The 26,517-nt window shown below is 38.3% G+C and overlaps 2 protein-coding genes across 2 annotated transcripts in view; one reads left to right on the forward strand and one right to left on the reverse strand.

The window, feature by feature from the left end:
* LOC134675254 (phosphatidylinositide phosphatase SAC2) overlaps positions 1-20,066 on the forward strand; it is a 41,132-nt gene extending 21,066 nt beyond the window's left edge. Inside the window, exons 14-18 of the mRNA XM_063533473.1 lie at positions 2,082-2,244; positions 8,824-8,930; positions 11,909-12,032; positions 14,828-15,636; positions 17,591-20,066. Coding sequence (XP_063389543.1) covers positions 2,082-2,244; positions 8,824-8,930; positions 11,909-12,032; positions 14,828-15,636; positions 17,591-17,695 — 1,308 coding nt within the window. The 3' untranslated portion in view covers positions 17,696-20,066. The remainder of the gene's footprint in view (positions 1-2,081; positions 2,245-8,823; positions 8,931-11,908; positions 12,033-14,827; positions 15,637-17,590) is intronic.
* The window catches only part of LOC134675243 (transmembrane protein 216-like), a 489,019-nt gene that overhangs the window by 37,239 nt on the left and 425,263 nt on the right, over positions 1-26,517 (reverse strand). The gene's annotated exons all lie outside the window — the stretch shown is intronic.

Here is a 26,517-nt window from a genome sequence, read left to right on the forward strand (position 1 = left end):
AAAGTGCCGCTCCGAGATATAACTTCAGTCGAGCTCGGCACTGTGGATACTAATGCCACGGTAATATACTCTTTAACACTTAGGTATAAGGTCCATACTTGCATAAGGCTACTTACAACGTGGCAAATTACGACTAGACCTCAAAACAAGTGCTGCTTGACTGCTTTCTTTTGTTTTTATAGCAGTCACCGTAGCCTATGGACGCCTGCAACTCCAGAGGTGTTACATTATTAAATGTACTTTTTTGGTCATTTCAAACACAAACTGTAAAATTATTATTTTTTACTACGCCATTAGAATCTTTCGATACGTTCTAAGTCCAATATACTTACTTGAATTAGATATTATGTATGTATGTATAAAACTTAACAAACTAAAACCCGTTCTGAGCCATGCCGGGTCCAAAGGTCCCCATCACACTAGCAGCGTTACCCCGCTGTATGGCGATGGAGACCTGTTGGACAAGCCATGACTCAGAACGGGGGTCATTCCCCTTTTCTCTGAGGCGCTTTCCAAGTTCCCCGAAAAGCTCTCGTGCCTCCCGTCCCCAGGGCCCAGCTGTCTCGACAGCGACGGGCACGAAGTCGTACGTGGCTCCCAGGGCAGAGTATTTCTGTCGCTTATTTTTGGCGGCAGTCTCTGCCGCCGAACCTGCCGACTTGGCGGTGTGTCCTACATGGGATGCAGCAAATGTACTCACACAAGTTGCATCCCATATAAGACACCGCCCTCTCTGCCAGGGAACCAGCGTCAGCCCGTCGGGTCGTTTGCCATCTGTTCGAGACAGCCCCGGTGGTTCGAGGAGGCACGGGACGCCCACCGACAGCATCGCTCGACGGACTATTTCATTCAAAGAATGGTGCCTGGGGAAACGACCGGCGCATCTCTGACAGCTGAGCCCATGGTGGCCGTTCTCTTCTACCATCACTCCACAGATGCAGCGGTGCGCGTTGCACACCTTGCACCCCAACCTTAAGGCCACTGCGATCCTTAGGGAATCGTTGTCTAGCAGTGTGCCTAATTGAGGGGATGGCAAGGCGTGCAACCATGCACCCGACTCAGACTTGGAGGCGGCTTTGAGACGCGCCAGATCGGTTATCGAGGCACCAGCCTGTAAATTCGCGTGGCGAAGCCTACAAAGGATGTCATCCCAGCGCCTCTGAACGGCCGGGTTTTCTGGATGCTCATTAGATGGGCACAATGTGGCCCATTTTGATAAGGCATCCGATGCAAAGGGCAAGCAGATATTGGTGCTCTCTATTGTAAGTATCCAACCGACTAGATCAGCTGATCCGTGTATCGAAGCCAAAAACGCTACCAAGCCGATGTCTTGGACTCGACGGATGCCGAGACCGCCATAGCGAACAGGTAAGGACGCCTGACGCCACTGATCTCCGTTCAAACTTACGTTCAATACTGTTTCTAGGATGAGTTTTAATGTGTCGTCGAGGGTTTGTAGGTCCTGTTCGAAAAGCCAAGTCGGAGATGTTCGTAGGGTGTACACGGTACGGGGAAGTGCGAAACAGTTCCGCAAAAGAATGAGGGAAACATGTCCAGACAGATGAACCAGGTGCTCCCGTACGCCCGAGAGTGCCTGCCTTTTGCTTTGTAATACAGAGCTGACACCCTCGGAGAATATGGGAGCACCTAGGAGTTGGAAGGAGGATTTATCGATCTGTCTCATTCCCGGCAAAACAGTTTCGAGGTCTGTGAGTGTTTCAAAAGTTATATCGCCGCAAGTAAAGAATTCGCACTTTGAAGGATTAATTTCTAGTCCTATTGTTTTTAATGCCGGTATTAAGGTTTTTAAATTTTCTATGACAACATCAGGGCTCCCTCCAATGACACCATCATCAAGATACCATACGTTTAATGGTGCTTTAACTGCAGAAATCATTTTATGTATGGCCAGACAGAATTAATTTTGCGCTAACGGTTAGATTGGTCGGCCGGGTTCTACTATCGGGATTTTTTTTTATCTTTGAAACTATTAGGATTCCCTTTTTCGGCTCGCATTTTATTAGATTTATTTTTTCACCCAATAATAAACCTTGTCGTAATAATAATAACGTTCATTTCAGATATTCGGCGTCGGACGCAAGAGCACATCAGAACCCATATCCTGCATAAGAATCAACTACACATACAACAACGAGCCTGGATATTTCCACATGTTTAGATCTACTACTTTGAGGTTCTTCAATAATATGGCGGTTGTCATTAACACTAAGGACGAGATGATCGGTAAGCGAGTTTGAACTTTATATGTATGTAAGAGAGTTGCTTATTGTATTTGAATCAACCCAACAAACAAGAGAGCGTTATGATGGATTTTGAGTCCTAATTATAAGAGTGCAAGGTTGATTTTTGCAATATTATCAAATACACATACAACAACGAGCTTGGATACTTCCACGTGTTTAGATCTACTACTTTGAGGTTCTTCAATAATATGGCGGTTGTCATAAATACTAAGGACGAGATGATTGGTAAGCGAATTTGAACTTTATTTGTATGGAAAAGAGTTGCTTATTGTATTTGAATCAACCCAACAAACAAGAGAGCGTTATGATGGATTTTGAGTCCTAATTATAAGAGTACAAGGTTAATTTTTGTATTAAAATCGTGAAATGTACAAGTAATCGACCCTAATTCTGTTAAATCACGCTGAAAAGTCAAAAGCTTTAGTGACTCCAGATCGAACACTTAATTTGAACTCTATTTTCTATAAGTTTGCATCACGGTGGTTATTTGAATAGAGTCCATTTAATCTAACTTTGCACCAACTTGAACAGAAAAAAGTGTGGGAGTGTCATTATAAACATAGTAATTGGATATTAAGAGGGCGTAGAGGAGGGTAAATTTTCAGATTCTGTCAAATTACCCCATTTCACACACAAACGCAGCTCACGCACACTACCTCAATTTACTGGGACAGGTCAGTGACCCCTAATGTTTTTTTAAAGGTGCTGTTTCGAGTTTAGTGTTAACTACTAACCTTCTTTGAGGAATTCAAACTGTCACAGCTTTCCTTTGTGAGAAGACAGAGAAAAAACACTTTTTTATATATAGCTTTCCTTGTTTGTTCATGTCATGTCATAGGTATGTGACGTATTAGGTAATTAATTATTTTCGTTGTTGACTTTTGTATTAAGATAGGTTCAAAACGGCGACGCTCTTAACTGTCCATCGGTGGACCTTATGCCTTTTGTAATAAGGTTTACGGACTGTCAGTTAACAGTGTGGCAATGGTAGGTATGCGGTTTGTAGACAGACCGAATTAAACCTAGGTTTTTTATTATTAAAGATATAAGAAATCATCTATTTTACCTACTCGAAAAAAGTGGACTATATCTAAAATTATCCCTTTATTACTTATAGGTCTTGTAACATATTTTTTTACAACTAAAGACGCTTATTATATTTCACTTATAACTTAATTTTTAAAGCTCTGTTAATAATAAAGCTTTAAAAACATCTAATAAAATTCAGGTAAGTACTACACTTATACTTTTGTAAGTCAGTAAGTGATGCTTACTTAAAACTTATTGGGAAATCAAATAACTCATAATTACCTATATTAAAATATATAAATTTACTATTTCATCTCATTTCATCCCAATCCGCATTGGGCTAGCGTGGGGACTATAGCCCAAGCCCTCTCGCGCATGAGACGAGGCCTGTGCTCAGCAGTGGGACGTATATAGGCCGAAATGATGATGATGATTTCATCTCATACGTTCAATAAGGCCCAGGACCGGGCCTTGTCACCCGCACTGACAGAGGGCCTTTTTAGCCCTACATAATATTAAAGAACTGTGTCCCGTTTAGTATGGGTTCTGGTCCATGACGCGTCCTGAAGTAACTTAATACAGTGTGTAATCGTTAAGTGTAGCCAGGCTATAATTCCGTAAATATAACAGATATCAGAAAACTTCAAATTGATATCAAAAGTGCATTACCCAATGAGTAAAATTACATTTATAACTTTTTTTAAATAAAAGTAGAAATATCTCAAACATTAACTTCAAACCCTCCCATACATTTAGTACGACGACTCACCCCTCAAAGAACGTCGGTGTCGTAAGAGACAAAACTGCTTGAGATTCATTATTTGCGATAGTAAACTGTAATAAAATAATAAAACTACCGTTTATTAAATAATACATCCAACATTTCTTTTTAAAGGAAGTACATTTTTTGTTTACAGTAGTTTCTCGAAATGACGCCCTTCTTGTGCGATACATTGACCCCCCTTAAATATTTCTAAATGAACTTTGCGGTATAGTTAAAAAATCAATGTTGGATTTATTATTCGCAAATAATGAATCTTAAGCAGTTTTATCTCTTACGACACCAACGTTCTTTGAGGGGTGAGTCGTCGTACTAAATGTATGGGAGGGTTTAAAATTAATGTTTGGGATATTTCTGCTTTTATGAAAAAAATATATTAATGTATTTTACTCATTGGATTACGCGCTCTCTATATCAATTCGAAATTTTCTGATATCTGTTATATTTACGGAATTATAGCCTGACTACACTTAACGATTACACCCTGTATATCATTAGATAGTTCATAGCCTATATCGATAGAATATATCGTTCTTATGAGCGTATTTGGTGGGCATACCTTATTAGTAAAAAAGTCTACTGCTTTATAATAGGGTGCCACTGGTGGCAGAAACTCATTTCATTTGTAAAATTATCACCTGTAATTTATCTGTAAAATATAAAAACATTGTATTCACACTTTTCAAATGCCAGATGATTATTTTATTTAATTTTATTTCAATATTTAATGTTTGACTTGCCACGTGCGGTGCCACAATTATTATTCAGAAAAAATATATGAGTGCCTATTTTAAAGTGATACTTTTTAGAATGGAGAATAAATGAGCAAAATTTAACAATTTTTTTATTTAGTACAAATCACCACACTGTGATTGTAAAAAAATACATATAATATTCATTTATTGTGCAAAAATCAGTTTATTTTCATGAATCGTTATACATACCTATAACGATTATTTAAAAACTGAATTCCTCGTCCCTAGATTATACAAAAATTATATATAACTTGCCCTAGTTGCTAAGAGCATGAAGAAATATAGCATAGATTGGACCGGGGAGCCGACCATTTCCCCTCTTCCCTTATTTTTGGTATACGGTACGATCTCGTTGCTACCGGGCCTTATCAGCCCATTATTTGGTAATAACGGTATGCAAGGCATCTAACACAACTAATAAAACCTCCATGAACAGAAATGGGTGACATATTTTATAAGATTTGACAGTATCCAAGAAGAATCTTCAGATTCAGAATCATTAAACGGCAATTAAGCCACTAGTATTGGGTTGCCTATAATTATTTTTCTGTGAATGTACTCGTAAACCTCTATCCGTTAGTATGCGATTCATTAATGGACGCACCATGGCCCAAATCGGGACACAGTTCTTTAACACGTAATGTTAATAATCAGTGAACATTATTAATTACGCTCAAATGCTTAAGTTTCAGTACAGGTAAAAGTACATATGAGCTGTACTTTTAATTGTTAGTACAATCGGCATCAAATAGATAGTGACGGCCAATGTGACCAAATATAGTTATAGGATCTAAATGTGAACGAATAAGGTCAGGTGAGGCATATAAGGCCCACCTTTATATTAACTGAAATAGTTTTATTAATAATCAGGCTATTATGACCAAACCAATTCAATATATATTTCTCATTTGTTCATGTTTCTTACACTGTTACTGTTACCGACACAAACACCAGAGAGGAGGAGATCAAAATACGCATCCAAAACGCCCTGCGGTGCAGTGCAGCCCTCCACAAAGTGTTGGTGTCCGGGCTTCTCAGCAAACATACAAAGTTACGGATATATAAAACCGTTATACGGCCTATCCTAATGTATGGCTGTGAGGCCTGGTCCCTAACACTAAAAGAAGAAGGTCAGCTCCTGGTAGCAGAGAGAAAAGTTTATCGCAAGATCCTGGGACCTATTCAGAGAGATGTCGGCACCTGGAGGAACTGGAAAAATGTCGAGATCGAGGAGTTAGTGGCCGAACCCAATATCATCGGCGAAACGAAAGCGCACAGACTTCGCTGGTTCGGTCACCTACTCTGAATGGGAGAGGATCGGGCTGTCAAGAAGGCATTCTTGGGACGACCGACTGGTAGCCGTCCGGTGGGTCGGCCCAGGTATCGCTGTGAAGACAGTGTGGCGGCGGATCTACTTCAGCTTCGCGTCAGTAACTGGCAGGAAGTTGCGCAGGATCGGGACAGGTGGCACGCTCTCGTTTCGGAGGCCAAGACTCTCTTTGGATCGCTGAGCCAAAATAGTTAGTTCATGTTTCTTAATATACCAAAATAGTTATAAAAATATTCCGGCGCTTTTGAAAAATCCATTTTATAAAAAAAACATACCATGTTGGTTCGGAACCGGGCCTTGTTACTGGCACTGACAGTGGGCCTTCTTACAATTAGTCATAGTACAAGTTCAAGAATAACAGAAAATACTACCGGGCCTTATTAGCTTTTATCATGAATTCATTTCATCTTAAATTTAAAATGGTCTATAGTAAAATACGGCCTACATGAGTCATGGAAAAAAATTGTATTTTATTTAGTACCTATATGTTGTTCAAAATCTTCAGTAAGCTAACTTATAAATGTCTATCTATTATAATTAATCTAGATTGACAGTTTACTTAGCAAATTGTACTTTTACCTTTAGGTTTTATGTCGGAAATATTTCACCCAATTTGTACTGAAACATAAGCATTTGAGCGTAATTAATGATGTTTACTGATTGTTAATCTTAAATATACCTATTATGTAGGGCACTTAAATTATTTTAGCGGACCAAGCGGATGTGTATGTTTGTGGACCACTTTTTTATTTAAATAATTAAATTGTAATTCATTCAAAAAAAGTTATTACAATTAGGGATTTAGATACCTCACCTACCTTATTACAAAGCATTACAAAAATGTCCAAAGGCCAAAGCCACGCCGATAAGACATAAGACCTCATAAACGACTTCATAAATATAAACGTTCACTGAAAAAACCCAAATTCATTTCTGATAATTTTATTTCGTTACTGAGTTATCGTTTTGCACCGAATATCAATGAAATAAAAGCACGTTGTTGTTTGATAGATACATTTATATAAACATCGTCACATGAAACCAATATAGGCACTCGTAAACCAGACCACTGCGATGCTACTGGCTTTAAATATCGTTCTTTCAACTGATGATATAGCCACAAAAACCCGCTGAAACTGCAGGTCGAGTCTTGATTTCAATTTCTTGATGATATATCATTGCATTAACTTTCAAAGCACATGATAGCTCTTAGAATAGCAACAAAACTGGTTGAAACTAAGAATTTTATTGCTGAAATTATGTGAACAACATTGCTTCGTCTTCATAAATAAAATTTTAATAGTTTATATTGTTTAGGCTAAAATGTGAAGAATTTTGTTGATAAATTGTTTATCTAGTATATTGACATTATGTCATATATGTTTTTAAAATGACGTAATATGAATACCAGCACAATGAAAATTTATTCCAATAAGAAATAACAATTCTTCAAACTTTTTTCATTTTAAGTGAATTAGGAAGAAGCTAATTACACTGATTTGGTTGTATTAATATATTTTATTAAATAATTTGTCATATTTTTTAAGTATTAAGACTTGTGAATAAAAATAAATCTAAATTTTAATGACTCTAGATCTCCGTGTGACGTTATTTATTTACCCTATATATTTTGAACACAGTTTTTCACTGGTATCATCATTCGTATACGGACATGAATTTCTGTCAATATATATGCCAAATCGAACTGTCAACTTGGGAGAAAGAAGTACGCGTCCGCTTCCAACGGCCCACAGCGGGCATCTGAGGAGAAGGAGAATTTGACAGATATGGCGGATGTATGGAAATTATACGAAAGTTTACGTTTACGATTGAATTTCTCTGTAGCCTTTAAGAGGAAAAATAGGAAAAGCCTGATTCGTTGTAGTCCAGTTATCTGGCTTTCGAAATCACTCGATTTTATAGCATGAGCATCGATTTTTTTATACAAATTTTACTAAACGCTGACACTCGTTCATCACGTTTTAGGTACAACTTTGCATAAGTGTATTTATTATATTGTAAAACATTTCAGATTTTCAAGGGTGATTCGTTGTAAACACACTCTTTGGGATATTAATGACATTTATTATAATTTTTTTTATCAAGAGATGTGAACGCTAGCGACTAAACGGTGACTGCCTTTTTCGCTGATTTTGCTCGATGCAGTCTTAATGATCAAATCATTATGTATGGATTGGATCTCTGATATTTATAATATTGATGACATCGCCATACCTTGTCATGTCATTGCAAATGTCATGCACTGTTAGCTTGGTCCAATTCCAAACGCGTTTTAATGAGGACTGAATGATGTTATAGATATATTTCCATTTATTAAAATTGAACACTACGTTCTTAGCGCTAAGGTTCAACTTCAAATAACATGATATTTTAATTTAAGCACGTATAAATTATGTTGACAGAATCGTTGCACTATATCTGTGAGTCTCTGGTGGTTGCACAACACGTAGCCAAAACGTGATATTATTTAAATTGGACCCTAAGGTCCTAGTGCTTAGGTTCAAATTCAAATAACATGTTAAGATGTTAAGCACTTAAATGTGTTCACAGAATCGAAATTGCACTCTACGGTCTTAGTGCTAAGGTTCAACTTCAAGTAACTATGTATGTAAGAATTAAAACATGTATAAAATCTGTTCACAGAGTCGTTGCACTACATCTGCGAGTCGCTGGTGGTGGCCCGGGATGTGGCTAAATTGCCACCAATTCCTTTCCATAGCGGTGTCAAATTGGAGAGGCGGAAATCTAAGGTAAATGACTGTTGATTTATTCTTAACCAATTGATCTCATGACACAACGGGCTAAACGATATTACTAGAGATGCAACGGATAGTTGTTTGGTTGTTTGGCAAATTGTCGGTTGTCGATAAAGTTGATTTCAAATTGAAACATTATGGAAATAGCGACTTATTGACAATGGAAAATAAGCACCCTCTTGGCTGAAAACGACACATAAGACGTATTTGACCTTTTTATAGATTTAATATCTGAGAGACCGAGCTTTGCTCGGAAAACATAAAAACTCAAAAGCGCGCGTTTTTAGAGATAAGACCTAGCTAGATCGATTTTTCGCCCCCCCCCGAAAATCAAATCAAATTATATCAAATTTCATCGAAATCGTTAGAGCCATTTCCCCGAGATCCCCGAAGTATACAGTACCGGTCAAAAGTTTAAGTTCACTCTGCGAAATAAGGTTATCATATTGAATTATGTTCAAATATAGAATATGTTTTGAATTTCAAACGTTTAATTGTTTCCACGACTACCAAATAACAATAAAAATACCTCTTGGAGGAATCGTTTTATGTTATTCGGAAAATTTGATCCATTTAATATTTTTGTTCCGTATTTCCTATGAGATTTCGTGAAGTTAGAAATCATTTAAAATGGGTCGCAAAGCCGATTTTAGTGTCGAAACTCGTGCTGTTATTGTAACTCTGTCAAATGAGGGCTACACGACGCGGAAAATCGCTGAAAAAATTAAGGTTTCTCAAACCGCTGTCGTGAGTACTTTGAAACGAAAACAAAAAACCGGTCTTAATTGCAGTCGATCTCGATCAGGTAGGCCAAAAGTCACGTCTAAAAGCGAAGACCAATTTATTTGCGTGCAGAGCAAACGCCAACGTACTCTAACTGCTCCAGAAATTTGCGAAGAACTCAACGCCACCCGAGAACAGCGAGTATCGGTTTCGACAGTGCAACGGCGTCTGCGAAACTATGGTCTAAAAGGTCGTATTGCTGCCAAAAAACCCTTGTTACGTAGTCAGAATAAAGTTAAGAGGTTGAAATGGGCCCAGAAACACAAAAACTGGACGTCTGAACAGTGGTCTAAAGTTTTATTTTCTGACGAATCGAAGTTTGAAATTTTTGGAGGGAGACGTCGTCAATATGTTCGACGACAAGTAGGCGAACGAATGATAAAGCAATGCGTGATGCCAACAGTGAAGCACGGTGGAGGATCAGTTATGGTCTGGGGATGCTTTGCGGGTGATAAAGTTGGTGATCTCGTGAGAGTCAATGGCATAATGGATAAGAAAATGTATCATAACATTTTGCAACGTCACGCTTTTCCATCTGGAAAACGGATTGTAGGCAGAGGTTTTGTTTTCCAACAAGACAACGATCCCAAGCATACGTCGAAGTTGTGCAAAAACTACATTTCATCCAAAGAGAACCAAAAAGAATTAAAATATATGGATTGGCCTCCTCAATCGCCCGACCTCAATCCGATTGAGTTGTTATGGGATGAATTGGACAGGAGTGTGAGAAAAATGCGGCCAACTAATAAAGAACAGCTATGGGAATACCTATACATTTGTTGGAATAAAATTTCGACATCAACACTGCAAAAACTAATTACGCGAATGCCGAAAGTGTGTATGGCAGCATTGAAAGCAAAAGGCGGATATTTTGAAGAGTCTAAAGTTGGCAAAAACTGATCTTTTTTATTTAATTGTGGTTTTAAATTAGAGAATTACCTTTAATTTATTATGTAATAAAAGATTATTAAATACTTTTATTAGTACATTGTGTTATAGCTTCATTTAACCGAATTTACAGAGTGAACTTAAACTTTTGACCGGTACTGTATACAGGGTGAAATTTAAATCACTGGCCATATTCATTCCCGGCACTAGGTTACACTTAAGGAATATATTTAGCGAAAAAAAAGAGTACACTTTTTTTTAATTTTCATTTTTCAATTTTTAAATATTTTCCACGAGTCGTGGTCACCCTATTACCACAAATGTAAACAAACCTAATAGTAGGTTTTAACAACAACATCAGCAAAACCCTTATCTGACCTTCACTAAACCTTATAATCGTTGCAATAGGGTCCACCCAGTTAGTGTTGGCGATGGTAGGCAGGTTTATCAATTTCGAGGGTAGTCTAAACTAAACCATTCCGCGCTAGCGGTAAACATAACGGTAAGCATAAATGATTAGTCACACGTCATTCGCCAACCTTAAAATAATAATCGCGCGCGTACTAAGGTTAAAAAAAATGTTTTCGAACCGGGAATATTACGAAGTGGTACGGTGTTATTTATTAAGTGGTGAGTGTTTACGTGGTGCACAAAGATTATACGAAATGGAATCCGTTCCACGCCTTCGCAGACAAGGATTGAATCCAAGAGTACCATCTCGTGGGACTTTCGTTAATTGCGTCGATTTTTAATCAAATGTACGTAAGTTGATTAAATTTTTTAAATACGCCTGAATGCAAAGATTTCTAACCTAGTTTTTACTCATTGTTTTTAAGCCACGGACGTTTTGTTAATAATCATTAGTCAGAGATAACATTTTTGATTAAAAATGGGTTGCCTTTGCATTTTGACGGTTCTAAGCCCGTTAATATGAAAGGAAAAATTAGCAACTTATGTAGGTAATCTCGCTGCAATAGGGTTCATAATTGGTGACGCGATTGCAAACAGCGGGAGGGGCGGGGTGTCAATAACCTTAACTGATAAGAGAGAAGCGGGTGTAGTGGGTAGTTGTCGGTTCACCATAACGTACGAGGTTTTTAGGACAACTTGATGATGAGTTATTTCGAAAAAAATGTACTGAGCGGTATTAAAAGAAATAACACGTGTTTAATATTTTTTCGAGTTCTTTCGGTTGTTTCAATTTGGCCAGTGAATTAAATTTCATCCTGTATATATAAATAAATATACAAGAATTGCTCATTTAAAGGTATAAGATTAATTCATTTTATACGTGTTTATAGATCCATCCAACGCAAGCCGCGTCGAGTGGCGCTAGATCCTCGCTATACTTGGATTTGTCTCGCCTCCCCACTATCACTCGGAACGTGAGCGAGACGCAGCTAGTCGCCGACATACGAAGCGTTGGTAAGTATGAGTGAATAAGCAAATACAATATTCTTGTAAATGTATACCGGTTGTGGTCTGTAATACGAGCAAATAATTAAAACATAGATTGTACTCCTCAAACGGTGACACTTTTGTTCAACAACTTTAAAAAAATATGAAGTATTTAGACTCCCTATTTTTCATACAAAATAAATATTATCTTCAATGGACGCCATCGCCACGCCATATTGTGATTAACGTTGCTTGTCACGCCTTAAACATAACAAAATTCGCGATACATTGCGTATTAGAATAAACTTTAAAGTGTATCAAAAATCAAACCACAAGTTATTTTTAAAATTTTTAAAAGCCTACAGTTAAATTTTTTGCTCATATTACAGGCCACACCCGGTATTATGTTGATCAAGGAGTTACTGATCATCCATACTAATATTATAAAGGCGAAAGTGTGTCTGTCTGTTACCTCTTCACGCTTAAGCCGCTGAGCGGCTACCGCGAAAACCGAAATTCGCAAATTGCGGGGATCTTTCTCTTTTACTCCAATGAAGGCGTAATTAGAGTGACAGAGAAAAATCCCCGCAATTTGCGAACTTCGATTTTCGCGGTTATAGCTCTGAACCGATTTAGCTGAAATTTGGTATGGAGATAGTTTGAATCCCGGGGAAGGAGATAGGATAGTTTTTTATGTCGGAAATCATCCCTGAAGAGAGTGCAAAGGGGGGTGGAATTGAAAGAGTTCATGAATTGCCTAATAATTGAAGTAAGCAATGCGCGAATTGAATGATTGCTATTAGCATTATTATTATTAAAAAAATAAAGTAACAATGCACTTTATTACACTTGTAACACGGTTTATCGTCCAATAATTTCAATAGTGTTAGTTAGTGACTTTTGCTTGTCACCCGACGAAATAATAGTACTAGGTACAGAAGATTCACTCTCTAACCAAACGTGTTACGATTAGGACAAATATGACCGTTAGGTGGAGCAAGCGCCACGCACGGCCTGTAGCTAGCCACCAAAATTGGTGTGGAACGGTTGTACTTGTAGCTACTTGTTGCAAAGCGACGAAATCGTGGAGTGAGCCACGCCTGATCGTGTAATGTTTTCATCTACCCTCAACTGGCATAAGGAGCCATTTGAAGGTAGATCTTGTTTACTTTTATTTAGGGTTCCGTACCCAAAGGGTAAAACGGGACCCTATTACTAAGACTTCGCTGTCCGTCCGTCTGTCTGTCACCAGGCTGTATCTCACGAACCGTGATAGCTAGACAGTTGAAATTTTCACAGATGATGTATTTCTGTTGCCGCTATAACAACAAATACTAAAAACAGAATAAAATAAAGATTTAAATGGGGCTCCCATACAACAAACGTGATTTTTGACCAAAGTTAAGCAACGTCGGGAGTGGTCAGTACTTGGATGGGTGGCCGTTTTTTTTTTGCTTTTTTTTTTGCATTATGGTACGGAACCCTTCGTGCGCGAGTCCGACTCGCACTTTGCCCGGTTTTTAAATACCTAAAGATAGAGAGTATTGAACCATCCCTACCCTATCCCCTCCAGATCACGTCCAACCACAGACCTCCGGAGTGTTGTACCAAATCGTGCGTTGCTCTAAAACGCTGCCGCGACGCACTCGCTCTTACCCGTCAAATGCGAGAGAAGGCGAGACGAACGTTAGTAAACTAGTCGACTGTTGATTTAACCGAACCAACCCTTACCTATATCCCATCCAGATGAACCTCAGACCTCGACCGAGGAAGTGTTATACCAAATCGTGCGTTGCTCTAAAAGGCCGCCGCGACGCACTCGCTCTTAACCGTCAAATGCGAGAGAAGGCGAGACGAACGTTAGTAAACACAACAAGCACAGTACCGCCTTTACCATGCGGGCACACGGGCCCCGTGCCCAGGGCCCCGAAGAACAGACAGTACGCGGTATACTGTATGTAACTGAACGAAAAGCAATTACAAAAGGCCGGGCCAAACACAGAGCGCGACGCAGCGCCGCGTGATGCCTGGTCAAACAGGGCGCGCGCCGATCGCGCCGGCCTCACGCTCTCAACACGCCCTCAAGGCGCGCGTGATCGCGGCGCACCGCTCGCTGCCTAACGTCCGACCCGACTGATGTGACCCAGCGCGACGCGGCGGCCCGCCGCGCGGACGCAAGGGACGGCGCGGCGCGGGGCGCGACAGAAGCGGGGCGTGATACCGGCGGGACGCAGTCTGTTTGACGTCGGTAACCTGTTAGCATGTGCCGCGGTCGCGCGGCGCGGACGCGGCGCTACGTCGCGCCGTATGTTTGACCAAGCCTTAAATCGCGAAAATAAAATTGACTCTCCCATAGGAAATTTCAACATCAAAACAGCAAAATGTGTGAAACATCCAAATTTTACTTCCGCGTTTTCGGGGCTGGCCCCATAGTAAAAGTTGCTCAGTATGACCTAAACAGTAACGGGTTTGAGTAATTGCTTTTCATTAATTTACATACTGTATTTGATTGCTCATAAATCTCATAATAAGTAGAAGATCATAGTAGAAAAATGTTAGTTTGATTCGCTTTATTTACTTTCCAAAAGGGAACATGGCGGCGGCGGTAACCATTGGTTGGGGTTGGAGCGAGACACAGCGGTCGGACCTTTCGTTCCAACCTATGGTTGCCGCCGTCGCCAGTCGCGCAATGTAATGGCCGAGCCGGTATACATACCCCGCATACCACAGCAGCTACAACTATTTTCTTCAAGAATGGCAAAATTCAAAATCCATCAACTTTAAAGAGATTCCAATGAACTTACAAAATTTCATCATTCCAGGATCCAAAGCCCTGACCAACATGTCAGAGCAGTTCAGCAAGCTAAACAAGCTGTCTCACTCCCTCAACGCCCGCGCGCGACCCAGCCTCCAGCTCAAATTCGACCAGAGCTCGTCCAAAACCAAGAAAATCTTCACATTGGGCGGCAAAACTGAAACTAGGAAGAAGGGAAGCCTCTCTGACGGAATGTCCAGTGATTATTCGTCCGATGATGAAAATAGGACGAATATCTTCGAACCTACGTTAGATAATTTCGAGAATACTCAGCACTACATAGGCTCACAGCAAAAGGAAAAAGATGATTGCGAACTTATTCAAAATCCTTTATATTCCTCTAAAATCGAGCCTAATGAACAATTTGACCCTAGCGTTGTCATAACTACGCCAGTCGAAAAGCAAAGTATAAAAACCCCAAGCAATACAAATAAGAAGAACCCATTCGATTTGGAAGCTGACACGTGTTCGAACCATTCAAAAACGCCAGAAATCCAAGTGCAAAACGAGAGTGAATACTCGAAACCTGTACCGCCAAATTCTTTAGTACTTTCTCAGAAATTATCACACAGTTCCAGCGATATTATTACAGATAACCCTTGTCTAAGTGCAGAGGGGGTAAATTATCATAGGTCTAATTCTCAGCACGAAATAACGTTGAATATAGCGCAGAGCCACAGTGAGTCCGCGTTGAGACAGTTCAAGAATATAGCGAGTCCTGCGAGTGCTACTAAGGATATGGTATTGTCGCCGCTGACGAAGTTGGCTAAGGGCGTGCAGAACTTAGGTGCGAATTTGGATCCGAGGAAAATTAAGGTAAGATATTCATTCAAATACCATCAATACATCATTCGTTTTATACATTGAAATGCTGCACTATCCTCCTAAGGCCCAGGTGGCCAATGAAAAATCCAAATTTTGCCACTGAAATTCGAACCTTTAGTGTAGAAAATAGAGTTGATTTTGCGTTTTTGAAAAATTGAAGGAAACAAAGCAAAAGCGTCTCTGTTCCAATTGAATAGAATTTGAATAGTAATAATAGTTCAATGACTATAATATTTTAGTTATATACAATATCGTTAACTAAACAATCTAATGACTATACCATAGTCAAATAATTCCTACTAAAACGTTACAAAGTAGACATGCGCGAAACAGTGCTTCGAAAAGTGATGCTATATCACATCACTTTTCCGAACACGTAATGGTACACTGAGATATCACATCACTCATCACTCGAAACATGCCCCGAACGTGAAACAGCGCTCGGGCGCGCGCGAGACGGCCACATTACAGCTATCTCTTACAGCGCATACAGCACTCTAGTGATTCTAGGGCGTCTCGGATCCGTATCGGCGATCGATCTATTTATTACGCGTTGCGTTTTGTCACCTTTATGTGAAAGATTTTTTGTTAGTTCTTATAAATTATAAAATAATGTAATTATGTAATATGTATGTAAGTTTCGGAGGTAGATAATTGCCTATGGAGCTTCCCGATATGGCGAGTATTCTATAACAATGCGTACATTTTGCTCGCTTTGGTTCTGTCTCCGTAAAGTGGTTCGTTTATAGCCATTTTTTTAAATAGGTCAATCAAGTTAAAGTCACCAATAGTCCGTAAAAAAGCGATTGCTCACCAGCACTAATACATTATCAGAATATTGCCATAACGAAACTATTATTTACACTTTTCACAATTTAATTTAACTATATTTGTAATTTAGTTCAATTAGTCTTTATAAACAACTCGAATTTCTACAGTCAGTCTCGATATGCACTAATTCACAATTAAATTAAAGGATAAACAAGTATTAACTCGTACCTACTTAGTTTGCCGCGAACCGCGAAAGTCAAGCAAACTATCAAACATTTCACAACAATAATAATAAACGGTTTTCGTCAAATTCAAAATCGCAAATAAATTACTCCATTTGACCGCGTCCTTCTTCTATTATAAGAAAACATTTTAAGCTCTACGCGGACGCATTAGAGTTTTAAATCTATTGCAGAAAATCATATTCTTAAAAATATTAGTGAGTGACAACTTAAACCGCGGCGATCGGCCGAGCGGACCTATCCGAATGGTTCCGAAGATAGCCGAAAGCATCGCAGAGCGAGAGCGAGCGAGCACTGAGTGCGAGTGCGAGCGAGATAACAAAGCAATGATGGCATGGCATGGCGAACAAACATGACACTATCACAAGTGACATTACACATTACGCGCTCCGTGCGTAGACTTGAACTGACCGTTCATATCAGCAAGTCAATGTATTTGGAATTGAATCCATTTCGCGCGCTTCGGCCGGTCGTTGGCGCTCGCGCGCTCGGTGCAGCTCGCGTGATGCGTGATGTTTGAAGTACTGGTTGATTTCGCGGAGAGATACGTAATGCCATATTACGTGTTCGAGAGATATCTCATTTGTGATATTACGAGCATTACTTACACATGTCTATTACAAAGTATTGCAAAATAGGCAAATTTGGCAGTTAAAGTTGATGGGTCTGTACGGCACCGTATTCAGTTTTCCAAGCGTTAATGTATGACGAATCAGACATCACAAAACAGCGCCAACTACCTTGGCTACTGATTTTGTAACTACTGTTATTATCTAGCGCTACTTTATGAGCCTAATATCTCCCTAACTTTGCATAAGACTGTGGTTCACAACACAAATTAAAAGCACCTAGGCAATAAAAAATTGGCATGTACTCGTATTTTAACTTCAAACGTGTATAAACACAATTGAAATTTATAATATTGTCAACAGGGCCCAGGTACCGCGGTGAAGCATATAACCGATCAGCAGTACGAGGAACACAGAAAACTGCAAGAAAAATGGCGAGATTGCAACACTCGTCTCGTTGCGCTGTGAGTTACCTAACGAAACCACAACATCGCTGTGAGTGACCCGACCTTTATATCACAAAGGCACCGTGGGTGACTCCACGTTTATACCACAACGTCGCGCCATGAGTTACCTAACGATATCACAACGTCGCTGTGAGTGACTCGATGTTTATGCCACAGCGGCGCCGTGTGACCACACGTTTATAAGATAACTTCGCGCTGTGAGTTACCTAACAATATCACAACGTCGCTGTGAGTTACCCGACGGTTTTGCCACAGCGGCGCTGTGTGACCCCACGTTTATACCATAACGTCGCGCTGCGAGTTACCCAACGATACGACAACGTCGCTGTAAGTGACCCCACTAGTTTAGTATGCGAGCGCGACCATTTAGTTAATTTGCACCTGTAATTTTCACGTATTTTAATACGTGAGTGACCCGTTCTCGCGCAAGTATTGTTATTAAAATTGAGTCGTAGTATTGCTTACGAGTAATATTTTTAATAATTGAATATGCTTGATTAAAAAAATACATGTTAAAATTATTTTAGATAGTAGCAAAGTATTATTTCTTATAGAACTGCAGCAATTTTATGACAAAAGTGAGACTTTACCATAGATAATTCTTACACATAGATTATAGACGTGTGATTAGGCTTAGATTTAAAAACATTCCTTTTCCTCTGTCACAGTTTTCTTAATATGTATAACCTTTTTTAGACATGAGTTAAATTTTAAATACCTACTCAACACAACACAACACACAGTAACAGACAAACACACAACACACACACAGTGTTACACACACGTTAACAGTATTTAGCTGCTGATTGAGAAGTTAGCTCTAAATCTATTGTATGTATTAGTAATTACCTCACATTTCAACTTAACAGTATTAATCATTTTAATCTTAAAGTGTCATTCTATGGAACTTGCTAACTATGTAAACAAAACCACTGAATAATTAATAGTACTACCGTACAGAAAGGAAACTTCCTACAAAACCGAAGTTTGACGGCGGTTCAGCCGGCCTAGCCAAGGTTACAATCGCTATCGCTTCGACAACGAAAAGCATTATGTCTCTCTATCACTCTTCCATATTAGTGCGTGACAGTGACAGTTGCTTTTCGATCGCTACGGAGCGTGAGCGATTGGCATCTTGGCTACGCGGCCTGGGTCGAATCATGCTGTCCCTTTCTAATATATGGCACTATCCCTTTCGGCTATTTAGGGTTGTCAAAAATCAAGTGATTATCTTATCTGTGGTCGGAAAAGGAAGTCAAGTGGTGCCAACCCTAATAATTGCTAGGAGCAATGCTGAGCCGAATGGAGTCGAGTTTGACCGAAGTCAGGAGTTTCGCACCCCTGACAAAAGTCACTAGTAAATTCATCATTCAGAGACAATTTCAATATGGCGGTTTGTTTACATAGTTAGCAAGTTCCATAGAATGATACTTTAATATATCCTGCTATATTTCACATCCACATCTGCATCCGCATCAAGCTCCGCATCGATTTTATGCGGATGCGGATGTTGGAAATAATGCGGCACTTCCGCGGTAGCGAATATTCGCAACATCCCTGGTACTGACGTTATAACTGAATTGATAATTTATTTTCCTTATCTTAATTACTCATCATATACCCTCTAGACCGAGTTTAGAACAATTATTTCATGCAACCGATGATGCCAAAAATGCGGGGGTGCGCGGGACGAGGTGAGCGAAGTCCCGTGCCGTGATGGGTCCGTTCAAAGACACGGACGTCACACAAAGACACTTTCGACTCGAACGTGGAGTAAAATTACCGTATGCGTGGCAGAGGGGGTAGTGCGACTATGCTCTGTCTGGAGGATGTTTTGTCTGTGTCTCAATAATGAGTATGACACTCTTCACTTTGTACTGTTCAAATCTTTGCAAAGGGCTCTGTGTGGCAAATGTTTATGCAACTCATACTTTCACTGACATAGCCTATTTTACTTCGTCAGTGTAAACTTTAATACTCATTCTTAACTACCAGTCATAGACAAATTAAACCATTTTTAGCTAAAAAGCAATTAAAAACATGTATACTTGAAGCCCTATTTCGAAATTTATAAAAAAATGCCAGTTTCAGAGGCTCTTATTCTAAGAAAATCATCTGATTGAGTAAAACCTAGAAAAGTCTGCAGCGATTTTGATAGCCCACGCAGTGCAAGTGTTATTTTAAACATCAAATCTCTATGAAAATATGACGTATAAATAACACTTCCACTGCGTGGGCTATCAAAATCGCTGCAGACTTTTCTTGGTCTAACTCTAAATATACTTTAGCTAATTTAGCATTTTAATCGCAAGTCAATTGTAAAATTGAGTACTTATACCATGTAAGTTAGTTATACAGGGTGGAAAGATAAGTCGGGCCCTCGAGGGAAACTACCTTAAATCCTTAAGCTGGCTCATTTTACTTTAAGGAGACATTCCTTTATTTTTAAAAAGAAACAAAAGTGCATTCAAAGATTTTCTAAAACTCGCTTGCCTCGCCCGGGACTCGAACCGACTAAAATTCCAAAAAATAAAAACTCGCAATTTTATTCTACTACTAGTCGATACAGTTAATGTTAATGATAACATTTCTCCAAGAAACATTAGGTCTCACACTAGTCTGTCGTACAAAATATCCATAAAATTTAATATTTAGTACTTAAGATTTTTTTAGAAAAGCCAAGTTGTAGAAAAAGAGAAAAATACTTTGAATGCAGTTTTGTTTCTTTTTAAAAATAAAGGAATGTCTCCTTTAACTAAAATAAGCCAGCTTAAGGATTTAAGGTAGTTTCCCTCCAGGGCCCGACTTATCTTTCCACCCTGTATATAGGTATTTAGAGTTCTCTAACTTGTTCAAAGTTTTCTGTGTGTCCTAAAAATCGCGTCCTATTTTCCAATAAATGTTATCTTGATGTCTATCGTGTGTTGACCTCTAACATATTTTTTGTTATAAATAATCTAGATTTTCTTGATTCGACGTTTAAGCACTTTCCGCCTTGAGTCAACTATAAAATTATAAAGTTGATCAGATTTCACAAAATGTAATCAGAATAGAGGTCAATGCATTTTTGTACATTATGTAACAAAAATACGTAATTTAACTAAGCTGTACGGGTGCGTTCTAGTAATGCGGAAGCACTAAACAGTGTTGTCAGAACTAGAATGAGAAAACTGACAGTTTTTTGAAAAAAAAATACGGTTCTAGAAATTAAAAATTGTTTATCTGTACTATGAATACAGATATACGGTATTTCCATTTATAAATACATAATTTTCCTTTATGCCACAGTTGGAGAAATTACGTCTAACAGCAGCCGAACGCACCCTAACTTCTTTTAAAGTAGTAACACACTATCGCACCGCACCGCTAACTTGATGCGTCGCAGCCATAAGTGTGAGCCAGAAACAGATATCTCTTCCTCGCTCTCACTTATGGGTGCGACGCACCAAGGTCGCGGTGCGGTGCGATAGTCTGTTACCACTTTTAGACTAAAAGCAATGCACCAATTATTTAGCGCAATTTACGCGGCTGTCACACTGATGAGAATCCGCACGCTCCGGTGTGTGAGCGAGACGGCGCTATGCACGGATATATGGGTGTCCCGCTCGCACACCGGAGCGACGTGATCCGCATCCAACGTGAAGATCGCTTTAGGCTAAATATTTAGCATAATATTTATAACGAATGCTTCCTCTATAATGAATTGTTTCCGTCTTGTGCCAGTTTAAAGCAATAATCATGCAAACGAATTTAAGTTAGCTCTTATTTTTTAATGGTTGGAGATTTCTGTGAAACATATGTGACCCGATTGAATAATTTCTTAATTTTATTGACAATATATTGTTAAGTTTGTTTACACCATAGAGGGACAATAATATAGAGAGGACATGGGGGAGGGGCCAAATGACCGAACGAGATACACTTATGGAACTTTCAGTAGGAGTAGCAGAGAAAGCGGTATTATTGCTTGTCCTTGTCACAGTCTCACTTTTTGTTTGTTCCCCACTAGAGATGGGTAGTGAGTAAATACTCACGGGTAAATACCGAGTAAATACTCAGTATTTACTCAATATACCCGTATTTACTCGTTTATACCCAAATTGGTGGGTATAAACTATTTAGAGTGCTGAAAGGGGCATATAAATTTGAAATATAGGTGTATTTTGTAAGCCGCTACTGAATTAAGTACTCAAAATTGTAAGAAATGTATTTTTAAAAGGGGCACTCCATACATGTAACTAATTGTCACAAAAAAAAATCTCAGAAACCACCAACGTGTTGCACATCATTAAATGGGTCTTTAAAAATAACTGGAATGTTTCTAAGAACATTTTTGGATAAAATGAATATTTTTGGAAAAAAACTTTTTCGGAAGGCCAAAATAATGTTTATCTTTCTATAACTTACGAAACAAAGTTCAGAAAAAATATGAAAACATGTCGAGAGATTAGCCGTATAATAGAGTACAAAAAACAATATTTTGAACATCATCGGTTGAGCCATTTTTGAGTTTTCTTTAAAAACCCTTAATAAAAGGTCGTAAGTGCCGCGTAAACACGCACTTTTGCGCGACTTGCACTTATCTAGAACATCGGTAGAATATAAGTACTCATATTTTTAAAGTAAATACCTTCTTATTTAAAACAAAATTGTTAACAAAATTTGCCTCTCACTAATAACTACCTTTTTTGTCAAAATTAAGCGTCCTCTCTATGCTTTTTATTTTATAGATATTGTTAATACACGTTAGCACTCTTCGATAAAAGACAATTTTGTTCTAAAATCTCTTTTTTTGAATATTTTATAAGCAATCGTTTTTACCCACCTAAATGAGTAAATACGGGTATTTATCGGGTGCTTTGAGTAAATACCGAGTAAATACTCAGTATTTACTCACCCCTACCCATCTCTATTCCCCACCAAAAATTTAGTATGGTTTAAGGTGGGCAACAAATAACCCGACCGAATTACGTAGATTGTTTTTGGTATGTTGTCAGGAATGTTAAAACGTGTTTTTAATATTGTCGCATTGCGTATGTTTTGTCCCTCACGGAGGCACGCGTATACTACTTCTATAGGATGCTACTTCTATGGTTTACACACATGGTCGTAACATGCGGTTCCTGAACACATCATAGAAGGCTTATAATGTGTGCAGATAAAACAGTGTGTGTAACAGTACATAATTAGGCATTAACCCTTTTCCAGGCCCCGACAATCTACGGTTTTTCCAAAAAATCCAAATATATTCAAATGAATCCAGCTTTGCTGATTAATTTGAAGACAAGTCACTTTCGGAAAGTCGAATCTAATTTGAGCCTTAAATCGAATTACTAAGGTTGAAATTCTATTGGCGCGTATGTGGTCGATAAATCGTACTATGCCTAAAAAGGGTTAAACACTCATGTGATCATTGTGATCCTTCCTATTATGAAATACTCGCACTCAAATTTTAATGCCTTTCATTATTTGTGATGTTTCATGGCACAAGGTACCTTATGGCGATTGGCGCTTACGTCGCATGGCGCCGCAATAATATTGGAGCGGCGTTAATAATGGCGTAAGCGCCAACCGCCATAAGATAACTTTACCCGCGGTACGTCACATTTAGGAGTTACATATATTAATATACAACTATTATGTGCCCATCAGTAATAGCTTTTATTTATAGTATTCTTGAGATTTATTGGACTTTTCTTGCTATATTTCAAGTGTCACAGAAGTCTCCAACTATATATGTATATGATTTCATATTTACTGTAATAATGTTGTTAAAAATGTATCAATTCAATAACCGATGTTCTAAATGTGTATAATGTTGAAATTGTTTCCGTGTAACATGTATGTAACAAATGTACCTATTATAGCGAATTGAAGTTGTATTATAACTGTAGAAGTATATATAGGTTAGGTAACCAAACTGACGCTTTTGTGGAAATTGTCGATTATATATATATCGGACTATTTCATAGACAAAAAATATAACGACGATTAAGAATCAATACTGTCTAAGTAACAAATAATTTAAAATTTAGACAATTATGGCATGCTATTTATAATGGCACGTTATTTTTTTCTGCACCTAACTGCATTAAAAGGTAAACAACGTCAAAAATGTTACTTAGACAGTATTGATTCTTAAGCGTCGATAAGACGCTTAGCCCCACTTATTTTGCAAGTTCGGTAACTGTTTAAGCGTGAACCCAGTGTCAAATTGTACTGGTAACCACGATAACTCCGGGTTTTAACCGGTTAGCTCCGAGTTAATGAATGGTGCAAGTGGCCTTTAATGGCCCTCACAAACGTCACCAATAATCGCATGCGATTTGCAATATATAGCCGGTCAAACAAGTTTGTCAGTGTAAAAGGCGCGAAATTCAAATTTTCTGTGCAAAGCTTACCCTTCACGCCTACATTTTTTTAAATTTGCCGCTTTTTTCTACTGACGGAAATTGGTTAACAGTAAAATTTTAAATAAGATCACAATCGCGCCAGTTTGGTTACCACAAAACGTACCTAATAGCTAAGTTATTCTAAGGCCCGTAGATTTGTAATAGCTTTGTATTAGAGGTTGACTTGCCGTGTAGAGGGCATATTATGGACGCTGCTATCGGCTTGACAAAGCAGATGTCACTTTTTAACAACGCGCGTGTGAAAGAGTCGAACTCTGTCATTATAACGCTGTCACGTAGAAAACTACGACCATCATAGCCGAATAGGCCCCATAGCGGCTATATAGCATATCTTCGCCGCACGATATTTGCTAATAGCAATAGCAATATTACAATGTTAAAATGTCGCCACAATAAAAAAATACGTGCGTGTGATGTGTAATCAACACTTTTTTATAGTTTTTCTGCCTTTTTATCGACACCTTTATAGCGAAAGAGATAAGATAGAGTATCGAAGTGTTTTTTCTCTGTCCTCTTAAAATTTGACAAAATATTAATAACACTTGTTCATTTATAATTAGGTAACATTGAACATTACTTTGATAAATTTCTTCTACATTTTTGTTTTCGAGCTTAATCTTAAGTTGAATTGTTTATTGTATTAAATATTTAATTTATTCATGTTGTATTTCAGATACAACACAAATACAGATTCGCCTGTGATTTATGTACAATTGATTTGTAAAATGACATTTTATTATTTATTTTAATTATTTATAATGATGAAATATAAATAAAAGTTGCTTTGACAAACTTCGTTTTTTTTTATAGCGTGTATAGTTTGGGCAACCACTAAAAAAGGCGGGAAATAAAAATGTCTTAACACGTTCGCGGACGCGGATTGCATAGCATCCGTTTTTGCACTACTCCTGGTGACGCGCATGCTATAGCATCCGTTATTCGTTTTAAATTTCTGCATTGAAATGCTTATCAATCCGCTTTACCACAGTATAATATTATTCACCAACTTTTCCTCTACTAGTCACCAGATTCAAAGTTTGCATACTGCCATTTTACATACTTTTATCGAAGTTAAAAATTATCCTGTGAGGTCTCCAATTGGGCCCCCCTTTCTCTGACGCAGATGCTATAGCATTCGTCTTTGTATGGCAGCTCCCTTAGTAGCCCGGCAGGTGCGTCTGGGAGTAGTCACGTGCAATTTGGGTGATTTTCGTGCGCGATAGCCATTTTTACGGATTGTTTATAACATCATAATTAATGTTTTTCTTACAATTTCTTTAAGTTTTTCAATGTGTTTTAATTAACAAACATGTTTACTTGTGGTTTATTGTGCTACAATCAAATTTTGATAACGGTGAATGTGAAAAAGTGAAGCATGAATGTGTATACCTATCATTCAAGTAATTACGTTACTAGTCATAGTTTTGATGATATAATTGTGAATTATAAGCCTGCTGGCGCCCAATGATCACCTCTTACAAGGTAAGAACGTTTATGACAAGTACCTATTGTGGCATAATTCTTGTATATTTCACACCTTATGTTTGGTGCAGATGCATCCGAAAAAGAATATAATCTACAAATATTCAATTCTATAATAAAATTAAATACCAAGATGCAGTTGAATATCTTCATAATATTGACTACTCATTTATCACAAGTACAGCCGATGTTAACCAAGCATTTGCTCAGTTTGTTGACACATTATCTACGGCTATAAAAATTAACTCTAAATCTTGCCCGGTACCTTGTAGGAAGAGAACACTTAAACCTTGGCTAACGCCAGGTCTTTTACGGTGCATTCGCCATAGAGACCGTCTTCACAAAAAAAGTCAAAATGATCCAAATAATGAAGTTCTACTCATTTCATACAAGCGATATCGTAATTATTGTAACTCTCTTCTAAGAAAACTGAGACAAGAACATGATAGGACGTTGTTGCAGTGTGCTAAGTCAAATAAGGAAACATGGACGGCCATTCAATCAATAGTTAACTACAAAAAACTGCCAAGCTCAGCTCATGAATTAATTAGCTCAGGAAACAAGGCTTCTGGTGATATTGAACTTGTCAGTGATTACTTTTCTAAGATTGGTCAACAGTTGGCTGAAGCAATAACAAATAATAGTGCAAATTTAACTATACACAGTGTTGCAATGCCAAGAGCTTTACAATCCATAGTTTTATTGCCACCGGAGGAAGCTGAAATAGAATCCTTAATACTTAGTCTTAAAACTGACTGTGCTACTGGTTGGGATCTTATACCAGCAAAACTGCTTAAACTTGCAAAAAATGTAATTGTTAATCCTCTCACAAAACTTATTAAAATGTGTTTTAAACAGGGGGTCTTCCCTGCGGCACTTAAAAGATCCTTAATTACACCTGTTCATAAAGGAGGAAGCAAAGACAATG

The sequence above is a fragment of the Cydia fagiglandana genome, chromosome 21 (genome assembly GCF_963556715.1).
Source record: "Cydia fagiglandana chromosome 21, ilCydFagi1.1, whole genome shotgun sequence".
Lineage (NCBI taxonomy): Eukaryota > Metazoa > Arthropoda > Insecta > Lepidoptera > Tortricidae > Cydia > Cydia fagiglandana.